The 24,461-nt window shown below is 42.0% G+C and overlaps 1 protein-coding gene across 7 annotated transcripts in view; it reads right to left on the minus strand.

The window, feature by feature from the left end:
* MVB12B (multivesicular body subunit 12B) overlaps window positions 1-24,461 on the minus strand; it is a 181,814-nt gene that overhangs the window by 127,844 nt on the left and 29,509 nt on the right. For all 7 annotated transcript variants that reach the window (XM_023544912.2, XM_064291426.1, XM_023544911.2 and 4 more), the window contains one exon: window positions 4,325-4,432. In XM_023544912.2, the coding sequence (XP_023400680.1) occupies window positions 4,325-4,432 (108 nt within the window). The remainder of the gene's footprint in view (window positions 1-4,324; window positions 4,433-24,461) is intronic.

Genomic DNA, 24,461 nt, shown 5'->3' on the forward strand with positions numbered 1-24,461 from the left:
TGAGGTAATTTGTTTAATATCTATCTCCCCAGTAGAGTTTAAGAAGCATGAGGGCCCGAGCTATCTCTGTTACTACTGTAAACCTGAGCTTAGCAGAGTGCTTGGCACACAGTAGATGCTCAATGATTGTCTGCTGAATAAATTAATCTTTTTCGGTATATTTCTCAACTGGAAGGGCCACTCAGGGTCAGAATCGAATTGGATTTGCTTAGGATGGCAAATCAACACTCTATTAATAAAAACATTAAAAAAAAAAAAAAAAAAACCCTCTGCTGTTGAGTCAATTCCGACTCATAGCAACCCTACAGGACAGAGTAGAACTGCGCCATAGGGTTTCGAAGAAGCAGCTGGTGGATTCTTAACTGCCGACCTTTTGGTTAGCAACTGAGCTCTTAACCACTACACCATCAGGGTGCCAAAATATTTAAAGTATATGTAATAAATACCTTATAAGCCAAAAGTACACAAATGAAATAAATTCTTCAATTCAAATGCAAAGGTCAAAATGGCAAGTGTAACCTATGACCAGTTGCTTTTATGGTGCTATTATCACAGAGCTGTTTCTTTCTCTCAGAACCATTATATTTGCCAACAATTTAATATTGCTACATTTCAAGTAGTTGGGTCTCAGGGAGACAATGCACAGTACAGTGCAGCAAGTGGGAAGTGGAAGCTTGTCTCAGGTGGAATAAATCTCTGCCCGTGCAGGAAGGGCTTGGACCGTTAACCTAACTAGCAAACATCAGCTGCCTGCAGAATTGCCTGATCTAAACTATCATAATTTTTTTTCTGTGGCAGTTGCTTTTCCATGTCATCACTACTTTCCGCATTGAGAAATTAACAACTGGGTATGTTTTCCCGCCCTGTAGATGGATGGGCATTCATCGATATCCTTCTCAAATGTCTTCTACTTGACACATTAGGCTTTACAGAAGTCAACTGCAAACCACTTAGCGACCTCACCCTCCACACTCTATACAAATGTCCCTGATGGTAAAACCAGGGCATCAATGGTATGGCCATTAAGAAAAGCATCAAAAAACCCTCCCATGCATACAAAGCGGGAGGCTGCGCTGTCAAAGCTTCCCGCAGTCCGAAATGTAGTCCCTCCTTGCGCCAAGCTGCCGCTGTTCTGGGTTTAATACAGTAGGTCTGCGACACCATTAATTTTGCTTGTTCCTCTCCCCTCCCCCATCCTGTGCTCTCTTTCATTTCCTCCTCATAAATATGAAGAACGTATTCCCAATCCTTGTTGAGCAAATGATTCATGCCAAAAGCCCAATATGCACTGACTCAGGGTATTTATATTGTCTCTGGTAGCCAGTATTTGCTAGTATACTGTAATTATTTTTGACAACCTTGCATTTAAGGTAGCCACAGATAACCAACTTAATATTCAAATGTTCATAAATCCTTCTGTTTAATATCCTCCCTACCTAATCTATGTGCATTATTATCACAGGTAATGCAGAGAGGACAGGGCATGAAAAGTGCAATTAATCTCCATCCTTCCCCAGGAAGCAATGTCACTCCAAAGCCAGGTTTCTGTATTAATAGCATTATTGGGGGAATGGAATTCAGGTACCAAAGGAGTCTCCCAAAACTCCTACATTGGGAGTCTCAAGTCACCTAATTAAGAATCTGTCTGGTCTTGAGATCCCACATTCCTCCTTTACAGTTGTGTAAAAAAAAAAAAATGTTATGCAAAGTCTTGGTTCAGACTGAGGGCCAGAACTGGCTGGCTGTAACAGATTAAAATACTGTATACCTGATCCTGTTCTGCTCCTGGACTGGCAAGTGGGTCCTGCCACCCCCACCCTCCTTAAACTAGATCTGTTTGAATCCCATTCATTCTTTTTCTGAAAACAAAATGCCTTATTACCCTGCTTCAAAAGAAAGGCAGAGGTTTTACCCCACTGCCCTTGTCCTCTTCTCCTTATATGCCTTCATCACACCCACCCCTGCCATGCCCAGCCCTCATGGAGTAAGAAGACACACAAAGCCGACATTCAGTAAACATCTGTTTAATGTGAAACACATGCTGACTACATTAATACATTTTCTATAATACACTTGCCTATAACATCCCAAATTAACAAGTGCCAGGGACTTTTCTTTGTCATTTTTAGACTTGCCACTGTCCACACTCCAAGGAATGCAGGGCTTCTTCTGGACTGGAGAATAAATACCCCACAGCCTTTGGGGGAAAGTCCAACAAAAAGAAAAACAAAAAATGATTACAGAGATTGTGGCTGTCCTCTGAGGCCATAATTTTAAAACGAAACCTCTTATGTCAGGAAAGATGAAGGCTCAGTACAGATCAGTAATGAACACCAGGTAACCACTGGGGGTAGAGAGGGTGTGAACACGAGTTTATTCAAATCCCCAGGAGTTCATCCCTACAGCCCTGGGTGGCAACGAATGCACTGACCTTCTGGAGAAAGTGGCAGCCTATGGGCAGAGGAGAGGTTAGAAAAGCTAAAAATACGAATAGTTTCAAAAAAGAGCTTAGGTAAACTCCAGGAACCAAGGGGCTGGAACAGTGCACTGTGTACGTGGAGGCCAGATAGGACAATAGGTGGACACGGACCATCTCTAACTTCGTGAGCCCAATGTCTAGAAAGACCTGCTCCTTGGTGTGTCCTCAGGCAGCACAATGAGACTGAGGGAGCTGCTCAGACTCATTACAAGTCTAGGGTGCAGACATTCACTCTTCAGCTCAGTGGCCACCTTCCTGGTATTAAAATGCATTCAAAAGCCTGTATTAAAAATATTTTCAGGAGTCCCTGGGTGGTGCAAGTGGTTAAGCGCTCCCTCGACTACCAGTCAAAAGGTTGGCCATTCGATCCCATCCAGACACACCTCAGTAGACAAGTGATTGGCTTCTGAGGGGCACAGCCTTGCAAGCCCTACACAGCACAGTTCTACTCTGACATGTGTGGGGTCGCCATGAGTTGGAATCGACTTGATGGCAACTAACAACAATGACACTGTAAGTATAAAAACGTAATATGACTAATCTGCCACATATTAAACTACAGTGTCTAAAAGGCCCATTAAAAAGATTTTCAGTATGTAACACCAGGACTTCCCCCTACTCCATCATAAACCCTGTACTTGAAACCGAGCATACATTATTCTTGCAATCAGAAAAAAAAACTAAAGCAATGACTTCTTCCTCAGTGCTGAATACATCAGGAATGATTCCCCTAGCAAAGCATTACCAATGGACAAAAGGAAGGACTGATGGAAGAGTACAAGCCAGAGAACCCTGTGACTGTTCACATCCAGAAGACTGCTGAAGGGACTCGCAAGGACCTAGTACTAGGATGGTGGGCCTGAGGGGGTATGTGATAGAGAGAAAGGCTGTTAGTTTTCCCCTTGAACCCTTCTGCATGGAGATGTATTTTTTTAACCAAGAACATATATTACTGTTATAATAAAATTTGTAAAAAATAAATCAACAAAAGATTTTATAAAACAAGTATTTGTATTCAGAAGAGACAATAACATCTAGGCCAAAAAAAAAAATGTCACATCCTGAAAATGAAAATCTGACTGCTCCCTATTTGGGGGTAGGGAAGACAGGTGACCTTAGACAATCACTTGAGCTCTCTGAACTCAGTTTCTTCATTTATGGAAGGGAGATAATACTTCAAGAGATTGAGCACCAAATGAAGAATATTTGCAGAGTACCTAAAAGCTAACAGATACTCACTGAAGTTATTTCCCTTTTTCCTAAGCCATTCACTAAAACACCTTATTGGAAAAGCCTTAGTAGATACTCTTAAAATTTCCTAATTTGTGTGTACAAGTATTAACAACAGTATACTAAATCTGCACATGTGGATCCCTACCCGTAAAAACAGTGAACTGTCATATGTCACATACAGGCTCAGGGAGAAAGAAAAAGTCATTTTGGAAAAAAGGCTGTGTCTGCAGACAGAGCCGATGACGCAGGTCCTCCTTTTAGCTATGCTTCCATGTTGGCCAGCTTTAAATCCAGCTTTACTGGATAATTCTCACATCCATACTACCCTGTGATTTGTTGCTTGGAGGAAAGGTAGGCAAATGAGAGCTGTGAGAGAAATTTCCTTTTGAGAACACATTTTAATGGAATTCACAGTACACTTGGGTACATGGTTAATAATACTGTTAATAAATGAAACACAGCACTGTCTGCTAATTCTACCCAGTTCACTAAAACCACAGATAAATTAATATGGCAATGAAAGTAAACCACAACAAAAAAATGTGGAAATTTCAAACAGGAATGTAAATTACTTATGCTCACTCAGCAAACAGAAGCCACTATTAGACTTACATTTTCTTTGGAAAATGATCTTGTGAAACACAGGTATCTGGTAACCTTGGATTTAAATAAGCCATCTTTCCAGAGGTCAGCATCCACACCATCTGCTGTCTGTGCAACCTACACCAAAGAGACAGAGAAACGGATCGCAGGTAAGGCAAGATGGAACTGAAGGTGTGTGTGAGCGGCTTCTTTCATACCTGTTCCAATTAACACTGGCCCGAACTCTCATGGCATCTCATTAGTTCATTTCACTAGACACAGAGAGGAGAATTTCCAAAAGGGGAAAAGAAGGAGTGTGAAAAATACAACTTCTAAAAATATTGTCCCTAGGGAAGCCATTGATTAAAGACACCCTGACAAAAATGGTTTTAACGAGAAAAGAGCAACTTTTGTTGTAATGGACCAAGGAGCGACTGGATAAGTCAGCGCATTACGTTCCTCATTACCACTTACTCGGGGGATGGTATGGGGTGCAGAAAAAAGTCCAGTGGGGTGTGAAATGCCACCTGAGAGGGGCACCGCCTGCAGTAAGATTGACGCAGCCTCCTGCTCTAGGACCCTGGGGCCAGCTAGGGTGCTTCAGTCAATGAGATTCCATGGTGGGGGGTGTCAGGAAGACCTGCTCTAAACTGCGTCTTCTTGGTACAAGCTCAGAAAGTGGTATTCAAGGTCAGAAACTGAATCATGATAGAAAAATACAAAGGACTCAGTTCCTTGTTTACAGCCTCACTAAGAAGCCAATTTCTCATATGCAGCTGTAGAAACCTTCCCGAGCTCAGGGATGAAATCAGCCTGGATTTGAGTCTTAAAGGACCTGTGTACTATTTAGACGTATACGCTTGCACGTGTGTACGTGTGTGTGTGTGTGTGTGTGTGTGTGTGCTGGGGAGATTTTAGCACAAAGGTCAATGTTTTGTGTGAAAGAGTTTACAGTGAAATTGGATAGGAGGGGAAAAAGGCTAGAACAGGATGGTATTCTATTTCTCTCCAGACTGCTCTGTTAACAGATTGTCAGGGCTTGGTCTGCTTTCTCATTCAGCAACCTAATACGACAATATTATAAGCATCCCTTAAGAGTATTCATCAACCTTCCACCCCGAGGCCAGGCTGACACCACTAAGGGATGGGGCGGGGGCACCCAGGAAGACTGTGGGAGCAGTGCCACGTTTTGGGATACACTCTGAAGGCAGTATTCAAGCAATATGCTTTCTGACTTTTAGTTGCGCTTTTGAGGTTTAGACTTTGGGACTCAGTTCTTCATCTGACAAGCTCCTAGCCATTCTGACAAATTGCCGAAAACGCCTCCGTTCTTTACACAAAAACTGCCTTGATTCGGCAACATCCAGTCTACATACTGAGTAGCTCCACACTGAGCACCACACACTACACAGCATGTCATAGCCCCTGACTGTGTACGGGGGCTGCAGGACCCCAGCAAAGCATGCCCATGTTCACCAGGACATTCCTGGAGCCCACCTTAGCTGCTTTCTCTGAGGCTGCCTCAGAAAAGCTGAAAGGCCAACTGGCAGAAGAAAAATGCTTTATTCAGACCAAACAATTGTAAATTAGCACACACAACAAGGGGGAAAAAAAGCTTTTCATGCTAAATATGCAAATATATTTGACCTGAAAGCTGAAGGAGGAATGGTATGGGGGATAATTTTAGGAACTGTTTGCTCAAATATGTCACCCCTACGGAAAGAAACATGATGAACCAGGGGTTGACCCTTGTCAGCTTTTTTCCCCAGAATGGTCACACATACAGTTTCTTTGAAAATGTGAGATTTAAAGCAGTGATTCCAACTTCTCCATCACTAAGGATCCCTTTTGTTTATTTTCTCCCATGGAGTCCATGTTTTGAAAGATTTTTTTCTCCCAAATGGCCATTTTAAGTGTATTGCCTCAATCCTAAGATGTGGTCCTTTGGGAACCACCCATGGATTTAAAGAACATACACTGAGAAAAAAAAAAGAAATAGTACCATATCAAAATGTGCATGTCTATTTTAATATGCACCCCAATTTCAGAACCATTAAAATGTATAAGTAAAAGAAGCTGTATGAACAAGGAAATATGGTAAAGGAATCTACATGGTTTCTCTATAATAAATGCATGTTTTCTGCTAAGCTTTTTAAAACAGAGACAGTATGCAGAACACCCGAAGGCTGCATAACCATGGGCTGGGAACCTTAGAAGAAACAAGGTTGTGTCTTTAACCTTCGACTGGAAATGAAAGAGCGCCCAGAGGGGCTCTCCTAGATATTGGGAAATTCCACTGACAGTCCTGTTTATTCTAAATCAAGGCTATTGTTTCCAGAGTTTTAAAAGGAAGATTTCCTCCTCCCATCCCATTGCTAAAATTATCATCTTTCTGAATAAATGACACCTCAATATAATAAGGGGCCAGCTGAAGAATGTAAAGGGAAAGAGCGTGCAGTGTGGGTCTGCCCCTCCCTTGGAGGCCCTGCTTCTCCCCTCTGGCCATTACAGTCCTCTCCCCCTTGTCATGAGAAGCATTAAAAACGGACAACCAAAGGCCCAGCTTTGCCCTGAGGCCACAACTCACTTTCAATGAAGTTGAATGTGTAATGTATAATGGCACCAACTGTTTCTGGTCAGAGTGGGAGGCCACGGGGGAGAGAAAAGAGAGAGTATCAGGCCCGGCCTGATGAAGGCAGAGCTGGGCAGAAAAGCAGATGCACCCCAAGCCTGGGGCCTGCAGGCTGGATCTGCTCAGGTACCACCAGCACCATGAACAGGAGTGGAGCCCTCCCTCTGCCCTGGAGTGGGAAGGACCAGAGGTCATGGCTCAGTAGACGGCACTTGGAGACAGCCCCTGGTATCACAAGGCTGTGCAATCTCAGCCTTGCTTCAGCTATAGTGACAAGGCTTTTTTCCAATTCAGTCAGAAAAAGGTACTAATACACTAAATTCTTCCCATCCCAAATTCTATTTGCTACTGGTCTAAAAAGGTAAATTTTCTGTGAAGAATGCAGCGGAACATTCACAGTTCAAAGTGAAGACACCACAACTGACTCCAGTCAGATTCTAATCTAACGAGGCCCATGTCCCTCCCAGGGGAGCCTCTGCCAAGGTTCACCTCTCAGCTGACAGCGCAAATTCAGCAGCTAGCTCCAGAGTCCAGAAGATTGTTGCTGTTGTTGTTAGGTGCCGTCGAGTTGGATCCGACTCATAGCGACCCTGTGCACAACAGAACGAAACACTGCCCGGTCCTGCGCCATCCTTACAATCGTTGTTATGCTTGAGCTCATTGTTGCAGCCACTGTGTCAGTCCACCTCCTGGAGGGTCTTCCTCTTTTCCGCTGACTCTGTACTCTGCCAAGCATGATGTCCTTCTCCAGGGACTGATCCCTCCTGACAACATGTCCAAAGTATGTAAGACACAGTCTCTCCATCCTTGCTTCTAAGGAGCATTCTGGCCGCACCTCTTCCAAGACAGATTTGTTCGTTGTTTTGGCAGTCCATGGTATATTCAATATTCTTCGCCAACACCACAATTCAAAGGTGTCAACTCTTCTTCCGTCTTCCTTATTCATTGTCCAGCTTTCACATGCATATGATGCGATTGAAAATACCATGGCTTGGGTCAGGTGCACTTTAGTCTTCAGGGTGACATCTTTGCTCTTCAACACTTTGAAGAGGTCCGTTGCAGCAGATTTGCCCAATGCAATGTGTCTTTTGATTTCTTGACTGCTGCTTCCACGGCTGTTGATTGTGGATCCAAGTAAAATGAGATCCTTGACAACTTCAATCTTTTCTCCATTTATCATGATGTTGCTTATTGGTCCATTTGTGAGGATTTTTGTTTTCTTTATGTTGAGGTGTAATCCATACTGAAGGCTGTGGTCTTTGATCTTCATTAGTAAGTGCTTCAGGTCCTCTTCACTTTCAGCAAGCAAGGTTGTGTCATCTGCATAACGCAGGTTGTTAATGAGTCTTCCTCCAATCTTGATGCCCCATTCTTCTTCGTATAGTCCAGCTTCTCACATGATTTGCTGAGCATACAGATTAAATAGGTATGGTAAAAGAATACAACCCTGACGCACACCTTTCCTGATGTTAAACCAATTAGTATCCCCTTGTTCTATCCGAACAACTGCCTCTTGATCTATGTAAAGGTTCCTCACGAGCACAATTAAGTGTTCTGGAATTCCCATTCTTCGCAGTGTTATCCATAGTTTGTTATGATCCACACAGTCAAATGCCTTTCCATAGTCAATAAAACACAGGTAAACATCCTTCTGGTATTCTCTGCTTTCAGCCAGGATCCATCTGACATCAGCAATGATATCCCTGGTTCCACATCCTCTTCTGAAACTGGCCTGAATTTCTGGCAGTTCCCTGTCAATATACTGTGGCAGCCGTTTTTGAATGATCTTCAGCAGAATTTTACTTGCGTGTGATATTAATGATATTGTTCTATAATTTCCACATTCAGTTGCATCACCTTTCTTGGGAATTGGCATAAATATGGATCTCTTCCAGTCAGTTGGCCAGGAAGCTGTCTTCCATATTTCTTGGCATAGACAAGTGAGCACCTCCAGCGCTGCATCTGTTTGTTGAAACATTTCAATTGATATTCCATCAATTCCTGGAGCCTTGTTTTTCGCCAATGCCTTCAGAGCAGCTTGGACTTCTTCCTTCAGTACCATCGGTTCCTGATCATATGCCACATCTTGAAATGGTTGAATATCGACTAATTCTTTTTGATATAATGACTCTGTGTATTCCTTCCATCTTCTTTTCATGCTTCCTGTGTTGTTTAATACTTTCCCCATGGACTCCTTCACTATTGCAACTCGAGGCTTGAATTTTTTTCTTCGTTTCTTCAGCTTGAGGAACGCCAAGCGTGTTCTTCCCTTTTGGTTTTCCATCTCCAGCTCTTTGCACGTGTCATTATAACACTACTTTGTCTTCTCAAGAGGCCCTTTGAAATCTTCTGTTCAGTTCTTTTACTTCATGAATTCTTCCTTTTGCTTTAGCTGCTCGAAGCTCAAGAGCAAGTTTCAGAGTCTTCTCTGACATCCACCTTGGTCTTTTCTTTCTTTCCTGTCTTTTCAATGACCTCTTGCTTTCTTCATGGATGATGTCCTTGATGTCATTCCACAACTCTTCTGGTCTTTGGTCACTAGTGTTCAATGGGTCAAATCTGTTCTTCAGGTGGTCTCTAAATTCAGGTGGGATATACTCAAGGTGATATTTTGGCTCTTGTGGACTTGCTCTGATTTTCTTCAGCTTCAGCTTGAACGTGCATATGAGCAATTGATGGTCTGTTCCATAGTCGGCCCCTGGCCTTGTTCTGACTGATGATATTGAGCTTTTCCATCGTCTCTTCCCACAGATGTAGTCAATTTGATTTCTGTGTGTTCCATCTGGCAAGGTCCACATGTATAGTTGCCGTTTATGTTGGTGAAAGAAGGTATTTGCAATGAAGAAGTCGCTGGTCTTGCAATATTCTGTCATTAGATCTCCAGCATTGTTTCTATCACCAAGGCCATATTTTCCAACTACTGATCCTTCTTCTTTGTTTCCAACTTTCACATTCCAATCACCAGTAATTATCAATGCATCTTGATTGCACGTTCGATCAATTTCAGACTGCAGCAGCTGATAAAAATCTTTTATTTCTTTGTCTTTGGCCTCAGTGGTTGGTGCGTAAATTTGAATAATAGTCTTATTAACTGATCTTCCTTGTAGGCGTATGGATATTATCCTATCACTGACACTGTTGTACTTCAGGGTAGATCTTGAAACATTCTTTTTGACAATGAATACAACACCGTTCCTCTTCGAGTTGTCATTCCCAGCATAGTAGATCATATGATTATCCAATTCAAAATGGCCAATACCAGCCCATTTCAGCTCACCAATGCCTAGGATATCGATGTTTATGCATTCCATTTCATTTTTGACAATTTCCAATTTTCCTAGATTCATACTTCGTACATTCCAGGTTCCAATTATTAATGGATGTTTGCAGCTATTTCTTTCCATTTTGAGTCGTGCCGCATTAGCAAATGAAGGTCCTGAAAGCTTTACTCCGTCCCCGTCATTAAGGTCGACTCTACTTTGAGGAGGCAGCTCTTCCCCAGTCATCTTCTGAGTGCCTTCCAACCTGGGGCGGGGGCGGGGAGGGGCACATCTTCCAGCACTATATCAGACAATGTTCTGCTGCTATTCATAAGGTTTTCGCTGGCTAATGCTTTTCAGAAGTAGACTGCCGGGTCCTTCTTCCTAGTCTGTCTCAGTCTGGAAGCTCAGCTGAAACCCATCCTCCATGGGTGACCCTGCTGGTATCTGAATACTGGTGGCATAGCTTCCAGCATCACAGCAACACACAACCCCCCACGGTACGACAAACTGACAGACACGTGGGGGCCAAAAGATTGGGGGGAGGTAAAAGGAAGGGGAAGGGCAGACATGAAGGGAGAGGGAAAGAATGGAGGAAGAAATGCTACGTGTACCATGTTATTGTGTGCTATTGCGTCAATTCTGACTCATAGCAACCCTACAGGACAAAGTTGAACCATCCCCTACAGTTTTCTAGACTGTAATCTTTATGGGAGCAGATCGCCAGGTCTTTTCTCCTGCAAAGCGGCTGGTGGGTTTGAACCAACCAAATACTTAACCATTGCACTACCATGGCTCCTTACGTGTGCCACATGTTGAATGAAATTAAGAGGCAGACTGGAACCTGAAACTTCATGATGGCTTGAGCAAGTTCTTCCCTCATCTGTAAAATGGACACGCTGCTGGTTCCCTCCTGAAGTAACTGCTGGGGCAATAGAAGATAATGCAAGCCAAGTACCTGCCTCAATGCTGCCAGTGAGCATTCAAGAAATGACAGCACTAAGATTTCTAAACTAAAAACGAGAACATCTGGCCTGATATCAGACCCAAATATTTAAAGTCATGTCATGTTATATCAGACTTGGAGAGTCATAAATGGTCACATCAGGGCCCAGCTCTAACGTCTCACCTTCTGGGATTCCATCTTGGATCTCTGGGACTAAATCTGGCCTCCCTCCTTTCTCCTGGCGCTGGTCTTTCATATGCAAATGTTCACTTCTGTGATTAATGTTTACCTTGCCCTCTGCTGTCCTGCCACTTGACTATAAGCTTCCGAAGGACAAAGCCATGCCTGTTCTGATCCCTATTTTATTCCCTGCACTAAGCACAGTGCCCGATACATGACGTGCTCAATGAAAACTCGGTGAAGGAAGGAACGAGCCCATCAATCAGGAGGAGGGTATGAAAAGTCACACACTTTGCTGGCTACCCAAATTAGGCTACAAGAGTTTTTAAAAATGAAATTTCCAGGATTTAACCCATGGAGCTGAGTGCATTGTCTTCAGGATCAGCACTCTGTGAGAACATACCCGCTTCGACAATGAGGCCATTTATTCTTCTGCGCCCTGCCTAGTCCCCAAAGTACAGGGGGTAAGGCCACTGCTGCTGCCACTGTGATGCCTCCAGAATCTGTTCTAGGGACACACACACACTCCCCCTCTTTCTGGCATTTCTTCCACAGATGCAGTGGCCTGTGAAGGAGTAGGTGGGTCTGATAACCAGGGAAACAACTCCAGTTCTCAGCCTTCGAGTAACAACTGGGGATTTCAACTCAACGTGGCAAAACTAAACACACAGTTGAGATGATTTGGGTTTTTTTTTTTTAGTGTTCTTTTTGCTGCTTCCATGTTTAATTTTTTGGGAATGAGCATACAAGCTTTTACAATAAAGAAAACAACAATTTAAAAGACTTCATTTGATGGAGTGAGAAATAAAAATCTTCTGGATTTAAACTTGAGGAACACTTTGTAAATCAGCTACCCATCAAGACTGCTAGAGAGAAGCTGTGAAGTAAATCATTACAACTGTCAGCCGTTCTTCAGCATTGGAATAGAGTGCTCCTTGCCCAAAGAGCAGCTCTTGAAAGACACTGCTAACCGTCAGTTTCATCATCCCGTTTATACCCTGGCATTTTAAGAGAGCCCACCCACAATTCAAAGATACATTCAGCAGACAGAACGTAATCAAAGGGGCCAGGGAATTCTACAGAAATTCCAAAGGAAATATCTGGCTGTCACTATGAACAAGAATGCAGTTCAATGGACTGTTGATATGTTAGATCATCGACTGTGGAAACACAAACACTTGGCCCAGGTCAGACAGTGGCCAACTGTGGAGCCACTTAAACTCTTAATCAGAGGCAACTTAGGCATGGCACAGAGGCAGGGAGGACAGGAGTTATGGTCAAATGCTTTCTAAAAGCTATAAAGTGAAAAGAGGCATTTAAATCATCTGGTGAGCCTAGGAACTCTTGGTTGTTTTTTGGTTCTGAGTTGATTTGCATCATTTTATCATTTTATATCCTGAATGGAGAGCTCAAATCTGCCATAGATCTTCAGCTTGAATTCTAATTTTTTTTAGCAAAAGAAATGAAATGCATGTTTCTGTCCCAGTGACTGCTGCGTCTCCCTCAGTCTTCAGGTTTTTCTCTCTACAGAGCAAAGGGACATCACGGACTACTCACTCTTGTTGGGCCTCACTGCTCTCTGGGACTCTGTAACATTGCACCACACTGGCCCTCCTTTCTCAAGTCTTTCTGTCCTGAATGTGCCCTGCAATTTCCTGACTTACTGTCTCTGCCTGGGTTGTTCCCTCTAACATCTTGTGTTGAAACACTACTCTGGCTGAAAGGACGCTGCCCCTGCAAAGCCTCTCCTGATAATACCAGTCAGAGGCACCTGCTCTTGTCCAAGATCTTCTCTTCCCTATAGTGTCTTGCATTAGAACCACCTCTAATAGAGAAAGTCACATGACAGAGCAAAGAACTTGGATTTTTGGAGTCAGGCAGACTTGAGTTCAAGTTCCAGCTCTGCCACTTACATACTGGGGTTCCCCAAAGTCACATTTCATCTCTCTGAGCCTTATTTTAAAATGGAAAAAATAATAAAATCTACCACATAGGATTATTTGTGAGAATTAAATGATAGAAGGCACAAAAAGGATTTAGCCACAATGAGATACGACTTTATAATGATCAGCGTAAAATAATTAACAAAACAAAGAACAGACAATAACAACTGTTCGGGAGGATGAGGTGAAATTGGAGCCCTCCTACACTGCTGGTGGGAATATGAAATGGAAGAAGTCTTGCAGATCCTCAAAGGTTAAACAAAGAGTTACCATATGACCCAGCAATTGTACTTCTAGGTATATATAAAAAAAAAGGTATATACCCAAATGAAAACATATGACGTGCACACAAAAACATGTACACAAATGTTCATAGCAGCACTACTCACGACAAACAAAAAGTAGAAACAACTCAAATATCCATCAACTGATGACTAGATAAACAAAATGTGGTATACCATTCAGTGGAATATTATTCAGCCACAAAGAGAAGTGCTAATACTTCATGGCATGAGCATGGATGAGCCTTAAAAACGTTACACTAAGTGAAAGAAACCAGCTAGAAAAAGCCATACCAAAAAATATGATTCTATTTATAGTAAATGTCCAGAATAGCCAAATCTATAAACAGATTGTAGATTAGCAGTTGCCAGGGGCTGAGGTGGGGGACGGGGAATGTCTTAGTTATCCAATGCTGCTATAACAAAAATACCACAAGAGGATGGCTTTAACAAACAGAAATTTATTTCCTCACAGTTTAGGAGGCTAGGAGTCTAAATTCAAGGCACCAGCTCTAGGGAAGGGCTTTTCCCTCTGCTAGCTCTGTAGGAAGGTCATTATCTCTTTAGCTTCCATGTGAAGATCTATCTTCCCCCATTTCTGCTTGCTTAATCTGGTCCTTTTATATATTGTAAGAGATTGACTCAAGACATACTTAGGCTAATCCTGCCTCGTTTCCATAACAAAGACAACCCATTCCCAAAATGGATTATAATCACAGGTATACAGGTTAGGATTTACAACACGTATTTTTTGGAGACACAATTCAATCCATAAAAGGGAATGACTGCTAATAGGCACAAGGGTTCTTTTAAGGGGGAGCTGAAAATGTCCTGAAATTTAGGTGGTGGTGAGGATGGTTGCACAACTCTGTGAATATACTAAAAACCACTCAATTATACTCTTTAAAAGAGTACATTTTATGGAATGTGAGTTATATCTCAATAAAACTGTATTGTTTTGTTTTAAAAGTGCTTAGTGTAAAGCACAAATGGTAGGTGCTCAAAAAAATGTCAGCTATTTATTACTAGGAAAACCTGGTGGCGTAATGGTTAAGTGCTACGGCTGCTAACCAAAGGGTCGGCACTTCAGATCTGCCAGGCGCTCCTTGGAAACTCTATGGGGCAGTTTTGCTCTGTCCTATAGTGTCGCTACAAGTCAGAATCAACTCAACGGCACTGGGTTTGGGTATTTATTACTAACTCCGCTCCGTAAAGTAAGGACCCTTACGAGTCAGAATCAACTCGATAGCAAAAACAAATAAAGTGGAAAAAAAAAAAAAAAAAAACCCCAACTCATTGCCATCGAGTTGATTCTGACGCATAGTGACCCTACAGGCCAGAGCAGAACTGCCCCCACAGAGTTTCCAAGGAGATGCTGGTGTATTCAAACTGCCAACCTTTTGCTTAGCCGAGCTCTTAACCACTGTGCCACCACAGCTCCAAATACAGTCAGGATCAGGGGCTATACTAGGCAATCCCTCTTCACTTGACCAGATGCACAGCTGCCTTGGCTACAGCAGGCATAGAGGGCAATTTCTGAGTCTGGGGAGGGTGGAAGAAAACAGAGCCCTGCTCCTAACAGAAGGTACCTGGCACCGGAGATCAGGCACTCTATTCTGCACCTACTGATGGGCAAAGGCAGACACACAGGGAAATCAATTTCTAGCCCAAGAAGAAAACATGCCCCAGACTGTGTAAAGGGAGTGAGAGATCCATGAGAGGGAAAGTGTGAAATGCGTTAGCCAAGGCCCTTGGCCACATCAAAGCAGGAGTCTCTTCCCAGTTCCTCATCATCACGAAAGAGGGCTTGAGCCAGAGTTCTCTGTCTCTGCCACACTCAGATAAACCAGGCCAGGACAGCCCTGGACTTCCACACACCCCACGTAGAGCAGCATCAGTTAGTTGACTACAGGTACTCCTGTGGCTGGACAGCACCCAGGTGAACAGCAGGTTTCTCTCAGCCACAGACACTTGATCAGTGGCAGAGCTGCCAGTGACACACCAGTGGCCTGACCATCACTTTAGAACAAAAAAATTAAAGTAGTGCTCCTCTTCATATAAAAAATAAATTCTACATGGATTAAAGATTAAAAGCAAAACTTCAAAACTTTCAGAACAAAATGTAGATGATTTTTATGATTTTAATACAGGGAATTATTAAAGAAATAGATATATGTACAAAAAAATCCATAAAGGAGAAGATGTGGTGGATTTTATTACCCTAAAATTAAAAAACTTGATATTACTAAGGACACTAAAAACAAATTAGAAGTCACAGACCGTGAGCCATACATATAACTGATATGGATTAATATCCAAAATAAATAAAGAACTCCTATAAATCAATAAGAAAAAGAAATAACTCATCAAGAAAAGGATATACAATATACAAAAGTCATTTGAAAAAACGTTCAACCTCTCTAGAAAATGCAATTAAAATGACAATGATATACCTTTCACAGCAAATAGTTGGCAAACCTGTAAATGCATGACAATAACAGGTGTAGCACAAACTGGTACAACCACTTTAGAAAACACTTACGAATCCAGTAAAGTGAAAGTGATGCAGAAATTCTCCTCCTAAATTATTCCCTAGAGAAATTCTTAGCATAAAGACACGAGGATAGTATTTGCAACATTGTTTGTAATTGCAAATTATTGGAAACAACTCAAATCCTCATCAACAGGATAAATAAGTATATTCATACAATAGAATTCCATACAGCCTTGAAAATACACAAACTAGAGCTATATGTATCAGCAAGGATAAATATTAAAAACAATGCTCATCAAAAAAGCAAGTTGAAAAATAAGTACAGTATGATACATCTGACATAATATCATCTACATAAAATTTGAAAACATGGATACGTATATACAAAAAAAAAAAAAAAAAAAAACAAAGCCAGTGCCATCGAGTCGATCCCGACTCATAGCGACCCTATAGGACAGAGTGGAACTACCCCATAGAGTTTCCAAGGAGCGCCTGGTGGATTCGAACTGCTGACCCTTTGGTTGGAAGCTGTAGCACTTAACCACTACGCTACCAGGGTTTCCATGGATACATATATAGGAATGATAAATACCAAACTAAGAACAGTGGTGACCCTGGATAAGGGAGAAGGGGATGGGTCTGGGAGGACACATATGCCTGTAGAATGTTTTATTTCATTTATTTTAAAAAATCTGATATAAATTTGGTAGAACATTAAGACTCAGAAAGGCTGCATGGTGGTTACATGGATATTTGTTATATTATTCTCTATACCTTTCTATATATTTGAAATGTTTTATAATATATTTTTTAATTTAGGTATAAGTATGTTCCAAATATTATGGGACAAACTTACACTAAAATTCAAATAACATGGGACATATATTTACTAAAAGTCAAGAAATATGGAACATACTTATGCTAAAAAGTTACTCATTGTTTATCTGAAACTCAAATTTAACTGGGCATCCTGTACTGCTCTTTGCTAATCTGGCAACCCTAACAAGGAGGCATGTGCAAAGTCTTTGTTTAGTGAAAAATTGGAAAAAGCCTAGCCTAAAAGTTGAGCAGCAGGAGAATCCTTATGTAGAACATTCACCCCACCATGAAACCCCACACATCTGTTAACAGGAATGCAGATGATCTCTACACACTAATCTAGAAAGATCTTTATAGTATGTGTACTATTCAGTAAGAATAAAGCAAGAGCTTATTGCCTTGTCTAATTTCTATTAAAAACACAAACCCAATTATATGTTTCAATAAGTCATTAATATACGTAAACAGAGAAAAAATCAGGAGAACAAGGAGCAAACTGACGACAGTGTGTAAGTGCCAAGGAAACAGAAATCAGGGGTGTGGTCAGAGGGTGCCTGAGCTTTGGCTATGTTGTTTAAATTTCTTGAATAAGAAGATATGGTCATATTCCTTGTGTATTAAAAAGAAATACAATTTTCGGACAAAGAAAAAAACAAGTCTAGAAGGGTATTTCCAAACCGTCAACAATATATGTGGAATTTAAGGAAATGAAAGGTAATATTTTCACTTTTTATTTTATATAATTCCATATGATTTGGATTTCCTGAGATGAGCTTTTATAGTATTTTAAATGTCAAGGAAATATTTTTTGTTAAAAAAAAAAGCGGGGGGGAGGGGCAGGGCTCTCTGGTTCTCTCTCCACCCCAGATCCTGAGAACAAGAGGTAACTTCATCATAGAGGATACATCCCCTGAGCAGGGAAGGAAAGGAGAGAGAAGCTTCTACTGCTTAAACCTATTTCCTGAAGACCATCCTCTCTGTCCCTGCTAACCACGGCACAGTGTTCCCAAGTTCCTTTCTGGCTGGAATCTGGGATGCCAATCTATGCTATATGCTGCCCAGTACCTATTCTCCAGGGCCAGGATAGCAGGAGAACGCAACAGTTAAAATCATGGTCTTTAGTATTGGACAGATGTGGATTCAAATCGTGGCTTCACCACTTAGGAGCTATGTGCCCTTTGCTAAGTTCCCTAACCTCTCTAGGCCTCTGTTTTTTTTGTCTGTAAAATGGAAACAATAGATTCTATCTCACAGAGTTGTCTAATACAGTAAAACCTATGAAAGCCAGAACCTGTGTAAGGCAGAAACCTGTCAGAGAAGGAAAACTCAAATTTTTTTTACTAATAAAGAGCAATACAAACAAACAAACAAACAAACCCAAACCTGTTGCTCATAACCACCCTATGGGACAGAGTGGAACTTCCCTATAGGGTTTCCAAGGAACGGCTGGTGGATTTGAGCTGCCAATCTTTTGGTAGCAGCCAGGTGCTTAACCACTGCACAACCAGGGCTCCTCTTAGCTCCATAAGTGAGTACAAAGTGCTGTTTGAGTTCAGAGGAATATGAAACCACATCAGGTTGTATGCGGAGGGGGACAGTAGGCAATAATCAAAGGCACTGTCTTGGTCATCTAGGGCTGCTATAACAGAAATACCACAAGTGGGTGGCTTTAACAAAGAAATTTATTCTCTCACAGTCTAGGAGGCTAGAAGTCCAAAGTCAGTGTGCCAGCTCCAAGGGAAGGCTTTCTCTCTGTTGGCTCTAGAAAAAGGTTCTTGTCATCAATCTTAGCCTGGTCTAGGAGCTTCTCTGCACAGGAACCCCAGGTCCAAAGCACACACTCTGCTCCTGGTGCTGCTTTCTTGGTAGCATGAGGTCTCTCTGTTTTTCTGCTCACTTCTCCCTTTCACACCTCAAAAGAGATTGGCTTAAGACACAACCTAATCTTGTAGATTGAGTCCTGCCTCAGTAACATAACTGCTGCTAATCCCACCTCATTAACAATCATAGAGGCAGGATTTATAAAACATAGAGAAATCATATCAGATGACAAAATGGTAGACAATCACACAATACTGGGAATCATGGACCATCCAAGTTGACATACATTTTTGGGGGCGGGGGGACACAATTCAAACCATAATAGGCACCTTTAGGTGGGATGCATCATAAAGTATCAAAAGGCAGAAGTGATGCAGTGGAAGACAGGAAGTCATGCACTAGAAGAGACAGGATCAGAACAGGTAGGGATGGGTTGTATGAGGCACATCTGGGAAGAGTCCGATTGGCTGGACTGTGGACCTCGGAGGGTGAGAGGAGACAGGACTGCAAAGGTGGAGGCAGCCAGAACCTGGGAGGTCACCAGGGCAGATGCAGGAGTTAGGACTTACCCTTGTGGCAGAGGGATCGCTGGAGAACTCTGGCAGGGAAGAAGAATTGTATGGGTGATGCCTAAAGGAGAAAGCCTGATGCTGAGATGGGAGACAGGAGAGTCATCTTGGAAGAGGCTATCCCAGGACAATAGCTGTGAGGACCTGACCCGAGGAAGTTAGTAGAGACAGAAAAGGATGATGCAAAAGATGAAGCAGGGCAGAATCTAAGAAACTGACCAACAAGGTGCTGGCAAGAGGGGTAGAAAAGGGGCCCTAGAAGGATTCTGGCCTCTGCCTGGTACAAACAGTTCAGAAGAGGGGCAGTTGTGAGTTAGGCCTGTTTAGTTTGGGATTATTCTAGTTGAAGCGTCAGCCAGTCACGGATACATAGACTTGTGTACCAGGCAGATGGAAATGTGGGCTGGTACTGACGATCTGCTTCTGTAAAGATTATAGTCAAGAAAATCCTATGTAGTATCCCACTTTGTAGAGTGGCGTTTGGGGTCTTAGACACTAGCAAGTGGCCATCTAAGATGCATCAATTGGTCTCAACCCACATGGAGCCAAGGAGAATGAAGACCACCAAGGATACAAGGTAATTATGAGCCCAAGGGACAGAAAGGGCCACATAAACCAGAAACTTCATCAACCTGAGACCAGAAGAACTAGTTGGTGCCCGGCTACAACCAATAACTAACTTGACAGGGAACACAACAAAGAACTCCTGAGGGAGCAGGAAAGCAGTGGGATGCCAACCCCAAATTCTCATACAAAGACCAGACTTAATGGTCTGAGACTAGAAGAACCCCAGGGGTCATGGCCCCAGACCTTCTGTTAGCCCAAGACAGGAACCATTCCCAAAGCCAACTCTTCACATAGGGATTGGACTGGACAATGGGATAGAAAAAGATGCTGGTGAAGAATGAGCTTCTTGGGTCAAGTAGACACTTGAGACTATGTTGGCATCTCCTATCTGGAGGGGAGATGAGAAGATAGAGGGGGTCAGAAGCAGGCGGAATGGACATGAAAAGAGAGAGTAGGGGGAAGGAGCTGGCTCTCTCATTAGGGGGAGTGCAATTAGGAGCATATAGCAAGGTGTATATAAATTTTTTTTATGAGAGACTGACTTGATTTGTAAACTTTCACTTAAAGCACAATAAAAAAATTTTTTAAATGGCACCTAATAGACATTCAAAATAAAAATGTTTAATGGTGGAATAAAAAAAGAAAATCCTATGTGGCATCTCTACTCTGTTACACATGGGATTGCCATGAGTCAGAATTGATGTGACAGCAATAGGTTTGGTTTTTGGGTATGGGGGAGAAGGGCATATGAAGATAACAGCTGCAGGGGCTCAAGACGAAGGGAGGGTGGTAGTGGTGGCAGTGTTTGTTTTTAAGACAGCACATGTTTTTATGGAGAGAAAAGGAGTAGAGAAGGGGAATATATTTACACTATACAAGAGAGGGATTTACAGGAACAAGAACCAAGGTAGGAAGAGGTAGAATTAAGAATCACCTGGGGGATTGACCTTGGGAAGAAGAGCTCCCGAAAGATGTCTTACTTCCTGCAACATCTTCTCTCAATTTATTTTTTTTGTCTTGTCTGTAAGCTCTATGCAGGCAGGGACTATGTCTGGGTCATTCAGCACTTGATCGGGTTTTTTTTAGTAAGGACCTAGGAGCACTGATTGCACCTTGGTTAAGAGCTCAGCTGATAAACAAAAGGTTCAGCAGTTTGAATCTACCAGCCACTCCTTGGAAACCCTATGGAGCAGTTCTACTCTGTCCTATAGGGTCACTATGAGTCAGAATCAGACTTGATTGGCAATGGGTTTTATTTAATAAGGACCTACACATGGTGGGGGCTTAATAAATTACTGCTAATAAATGAATACTTCTCTTTTCCTCTGCTCCATCTCTAAAGTTGGGTGGAATCTCCTTCTGAACCATGGGGAATGGGCTTATAAAGGAACATGCCAGTTGACCTAGGGAGACTACAGAAATGCTCGTTAACAAGAAACTGCAGACCCCCAAGTTGAGGCCCCTGAGACATCTAAGTGCCTTCTTAAGAACAAGAAGGAAGTTTTTCTATCAATCCAAATCAACTGACCTCAAGGTAGGCCAGTCATCAGACAAAATTCCTGAATGCAGTTCATCAAAGTTATGAAACAAGTGGGTCTAAGATGAGGAGGCAGTGTTTTGGATGAATGACACAGTTTTGCCTTAGCTAGGGCTCTAGCAGGGGATTGTTAAGAAAATAGCAAACACTAGCGATCCTGGGATCAGGACCCATGTGGCTTCCCCAGGCCTTGGGGAACAGCACTAGCCTACACACTGGCCCAGGCTCCCCTGGCCCTTGTTGCTGGCTCCCTCTCTGTCCACGCTCTCTGCACAGACCACCTAGAGCATGGAGTACAGCCTCCTCCTAGAGCCAGCCAACTACAAGGGCTAGCTCTGGGCTTCTTGCTGTTTTTAAGCAAAGGGGCCCTAGAAGAGATCCAACAAGACAAAGAGGATGGGAAGAATTAAAATGATGGGGTTTAACAGAAGACAAGTTGAACAAGTGCTGTTCATGAGTCATGCTCAGTGACAGGAGGCAAGAAAGCAAAGGAGATGAACTGGCACTTGTGACTCAGTCACCCTTCTTATTTACTCTATTACTCAGGTCTCAAACCACACTGCCAGCTGTAATTGCATTTCGATTCATGTTTAACACAAACATAACTTAGCTGGATGTTGGCATCCAATAACCCAGACACAGAAAAGAGCCAGCTAATTCAATTCAACAAACGTTCTTCGCATGCCTGGCGTAATAAATATGCACCCAGGCACTGTGCTGGGTATTGTGGGTACTGTAATGCACAAGACACAGCTGCTGCCCTCCAGGGGCCTTAGTCCATACACTAACCCACAGCTGTAGTTACAAAGTGGTAAGAGCCCCCAGAGGAAAGCAAAGGTGTTGTCAAAACACAAGGCGCCAGACCACAATTCCACTGGGATGGGAGGGAGGAATGGCACGCATGCACAAAAGCACAGAGGCAACAATGAGCACAGCACATTCAGGGAACCGTATTGAGTTCAACGGTGCACAATGAAGACTAGCAAGGTAGAGAAGAGGCAGATCAAGAAGGGTTTTGGAAATTCACCCATTTAATAAACGCCTACTGAGTAGCAGGTATTGGGTATTCAAAACCAAAAAAAAAAAAAAACCAAGAACCCACTGCCGTCAAGTCGATTTCCACTGATAGCCACCTTATAGCACAGGGTAGAATTGCCCCACAGGGTCTCCAAGGGGCAGCTGGTGGATTCGAACTGCCAACTTTTTGGTTGGCAGCCAAGCTCTTAACCACTGTGCCACAAGGCTGGGCATTCAGTGGCAAGTAAAACAGACCTGACCCCCTAATGGAAATTACAGTCTAGTGAATTTGCCTTTGAATTAAAAAAAAAAAAAAAAGAGCCAGAGGACAATTCTAAGCAGGTGAATAACCTGATCTGTTACAAAGAGTCTGCTGGCAATCGTGTAGGCAAGACCAAGGTGATTAGAATGGAGTTAGGGAGCTCCACTGCGACACAATTCAATAGGCCTTAACCAAGCAGAGTGAAGAACAGAGTTAGTAAATATTTGCCTAATCGACAGGTAATCCCCTCCCAAGCTCTTCCTCTCTCCTTTGCCCCTCCCCACAAACACAGTGGAATCCCATAGCATAAACCATGCAAGCCTGTCATCCTAAACTAGGGTCATGAAGCAGAAAGTAAGAGGACAAATAAGAAACAGTAAGAAATTCAATGAGGTTGTTAGACACAAGTATATACATACATATATTATTAGTTTTCCTTTATATAAAATATGCAAACAATAACCAATAACCATATAAAGAACACAATGGGTTAAACTGGTACCATTCACGATAGCAATGTCAATTATCAAGATTAAATTAGCTCTGCAAAACAAACTGAGAAGTTTCCCATCTTTTTTAAAGCTTTAGGATAGTGTACAGGATATGGAAATTACCTGTTCCTTGACAATCTGGGGTAATGCTACCTTAAAACAATTTGAATTGGGCCTAGTTCTTTTGTTGGAGATAATTCTCTAACAACTATTCCAATCTCTTCCTTGGATACAGGTCTGTTTTAGGTTCTCTTCTCAAACGGCAGTAGAAATTATCCAACTTATCAAGATTATCAATTGTAGTCACATGGGCTGCACCTAAGAGCTATTTTTAAACCTTCTTATACTCTTACGTTCCCTTTCTCAATCTAAAGTTTGCTTATCTTTATTTCTTTTTACTATTATACTTGCTATAAGTTTATATATTAAACTTTTTCAAAAAATCAACTCTCAATTAATAAATCTTCCTATTCTCTCGATTCTAATTTCTGATGTTATTGTTATTTCCTTCCATGTGTTTTCTCAGCTATTTGAGAGTATTTCTTTCTTTCATTTTCATTCTTTCTTATTTATTAATAATGATGACAAACTCTTATATAGTGCTTTCTATGGGCCACGCATTATTCTAAGTAGTTTACACATATTAAATCATTTATTCCTCAGAAGAGCCCCCTGAGGTAGGTATGTTTATTATCCCCATTTCAAAGACAAGGAAATTGAGGAAGAGAGAGGTTAATCAACTTGCCTAAGGTCATACAGGTACTAAGATGTAAGTAAAGATTTAAACCCAAGCAATTTGGCTCTAGAGTTCAAGCTCTTAATCGCTATGTTATGCTGAAATGAAATGAAAACATTTAAGCCATCACATTGCCTGAGTACAGCTATAGCCATATCCACTGGTTTTTTATTATTCTCTAAATAATCTATATTTTATTTTCCCTTTGACCTAAATTTTTAAGATTTTCAAATGTTTAGAAATGCTTTTGATGGCTGAAATGTAAATGTTTTGGAAAGATTTCTGACTGCTTAAAAATAAACAGATTCTCTGGTTAATCCTGAATTAACATAAATTTAAAGCAAATCAGGACTTGTGATTTCAGGAAAATAGAGTAGACATGCTTTTCCCTATTCCTTCCACTAAGTACAACTAAAAATCCTGGACATTGTCTATGAAACAAACATAAGGCTCTGAAAAGTGAAGAGAAGGTGGCAGATTGGCTAGGGGCTTCAGACCCAAGGAACAAATGGGTTTTCTTCTTGCCCAGTATATATCAGATTTAGAGCTAAAGAAGCCAGTAACCCACAAACATTAATTGGCACAGACCAAAAAGTTTCTAACAAAAGCCAG

This window comes from Loxodonta africana, chromosome 9 (assembly GCF_030014295.1).
Source record: "Loxodonta africana isolate mLoxAfr1 chromosome 9, mLoxAfr1.hap2, whole genome shotgun sequence".
In the NCBI taxonomy this organism is placed as follows: Eukaryota; Metazoa; Chordata; class Mammalia; order Proboscidea; family Elephantidae; genus Loxodonta; species Loxodonta africana.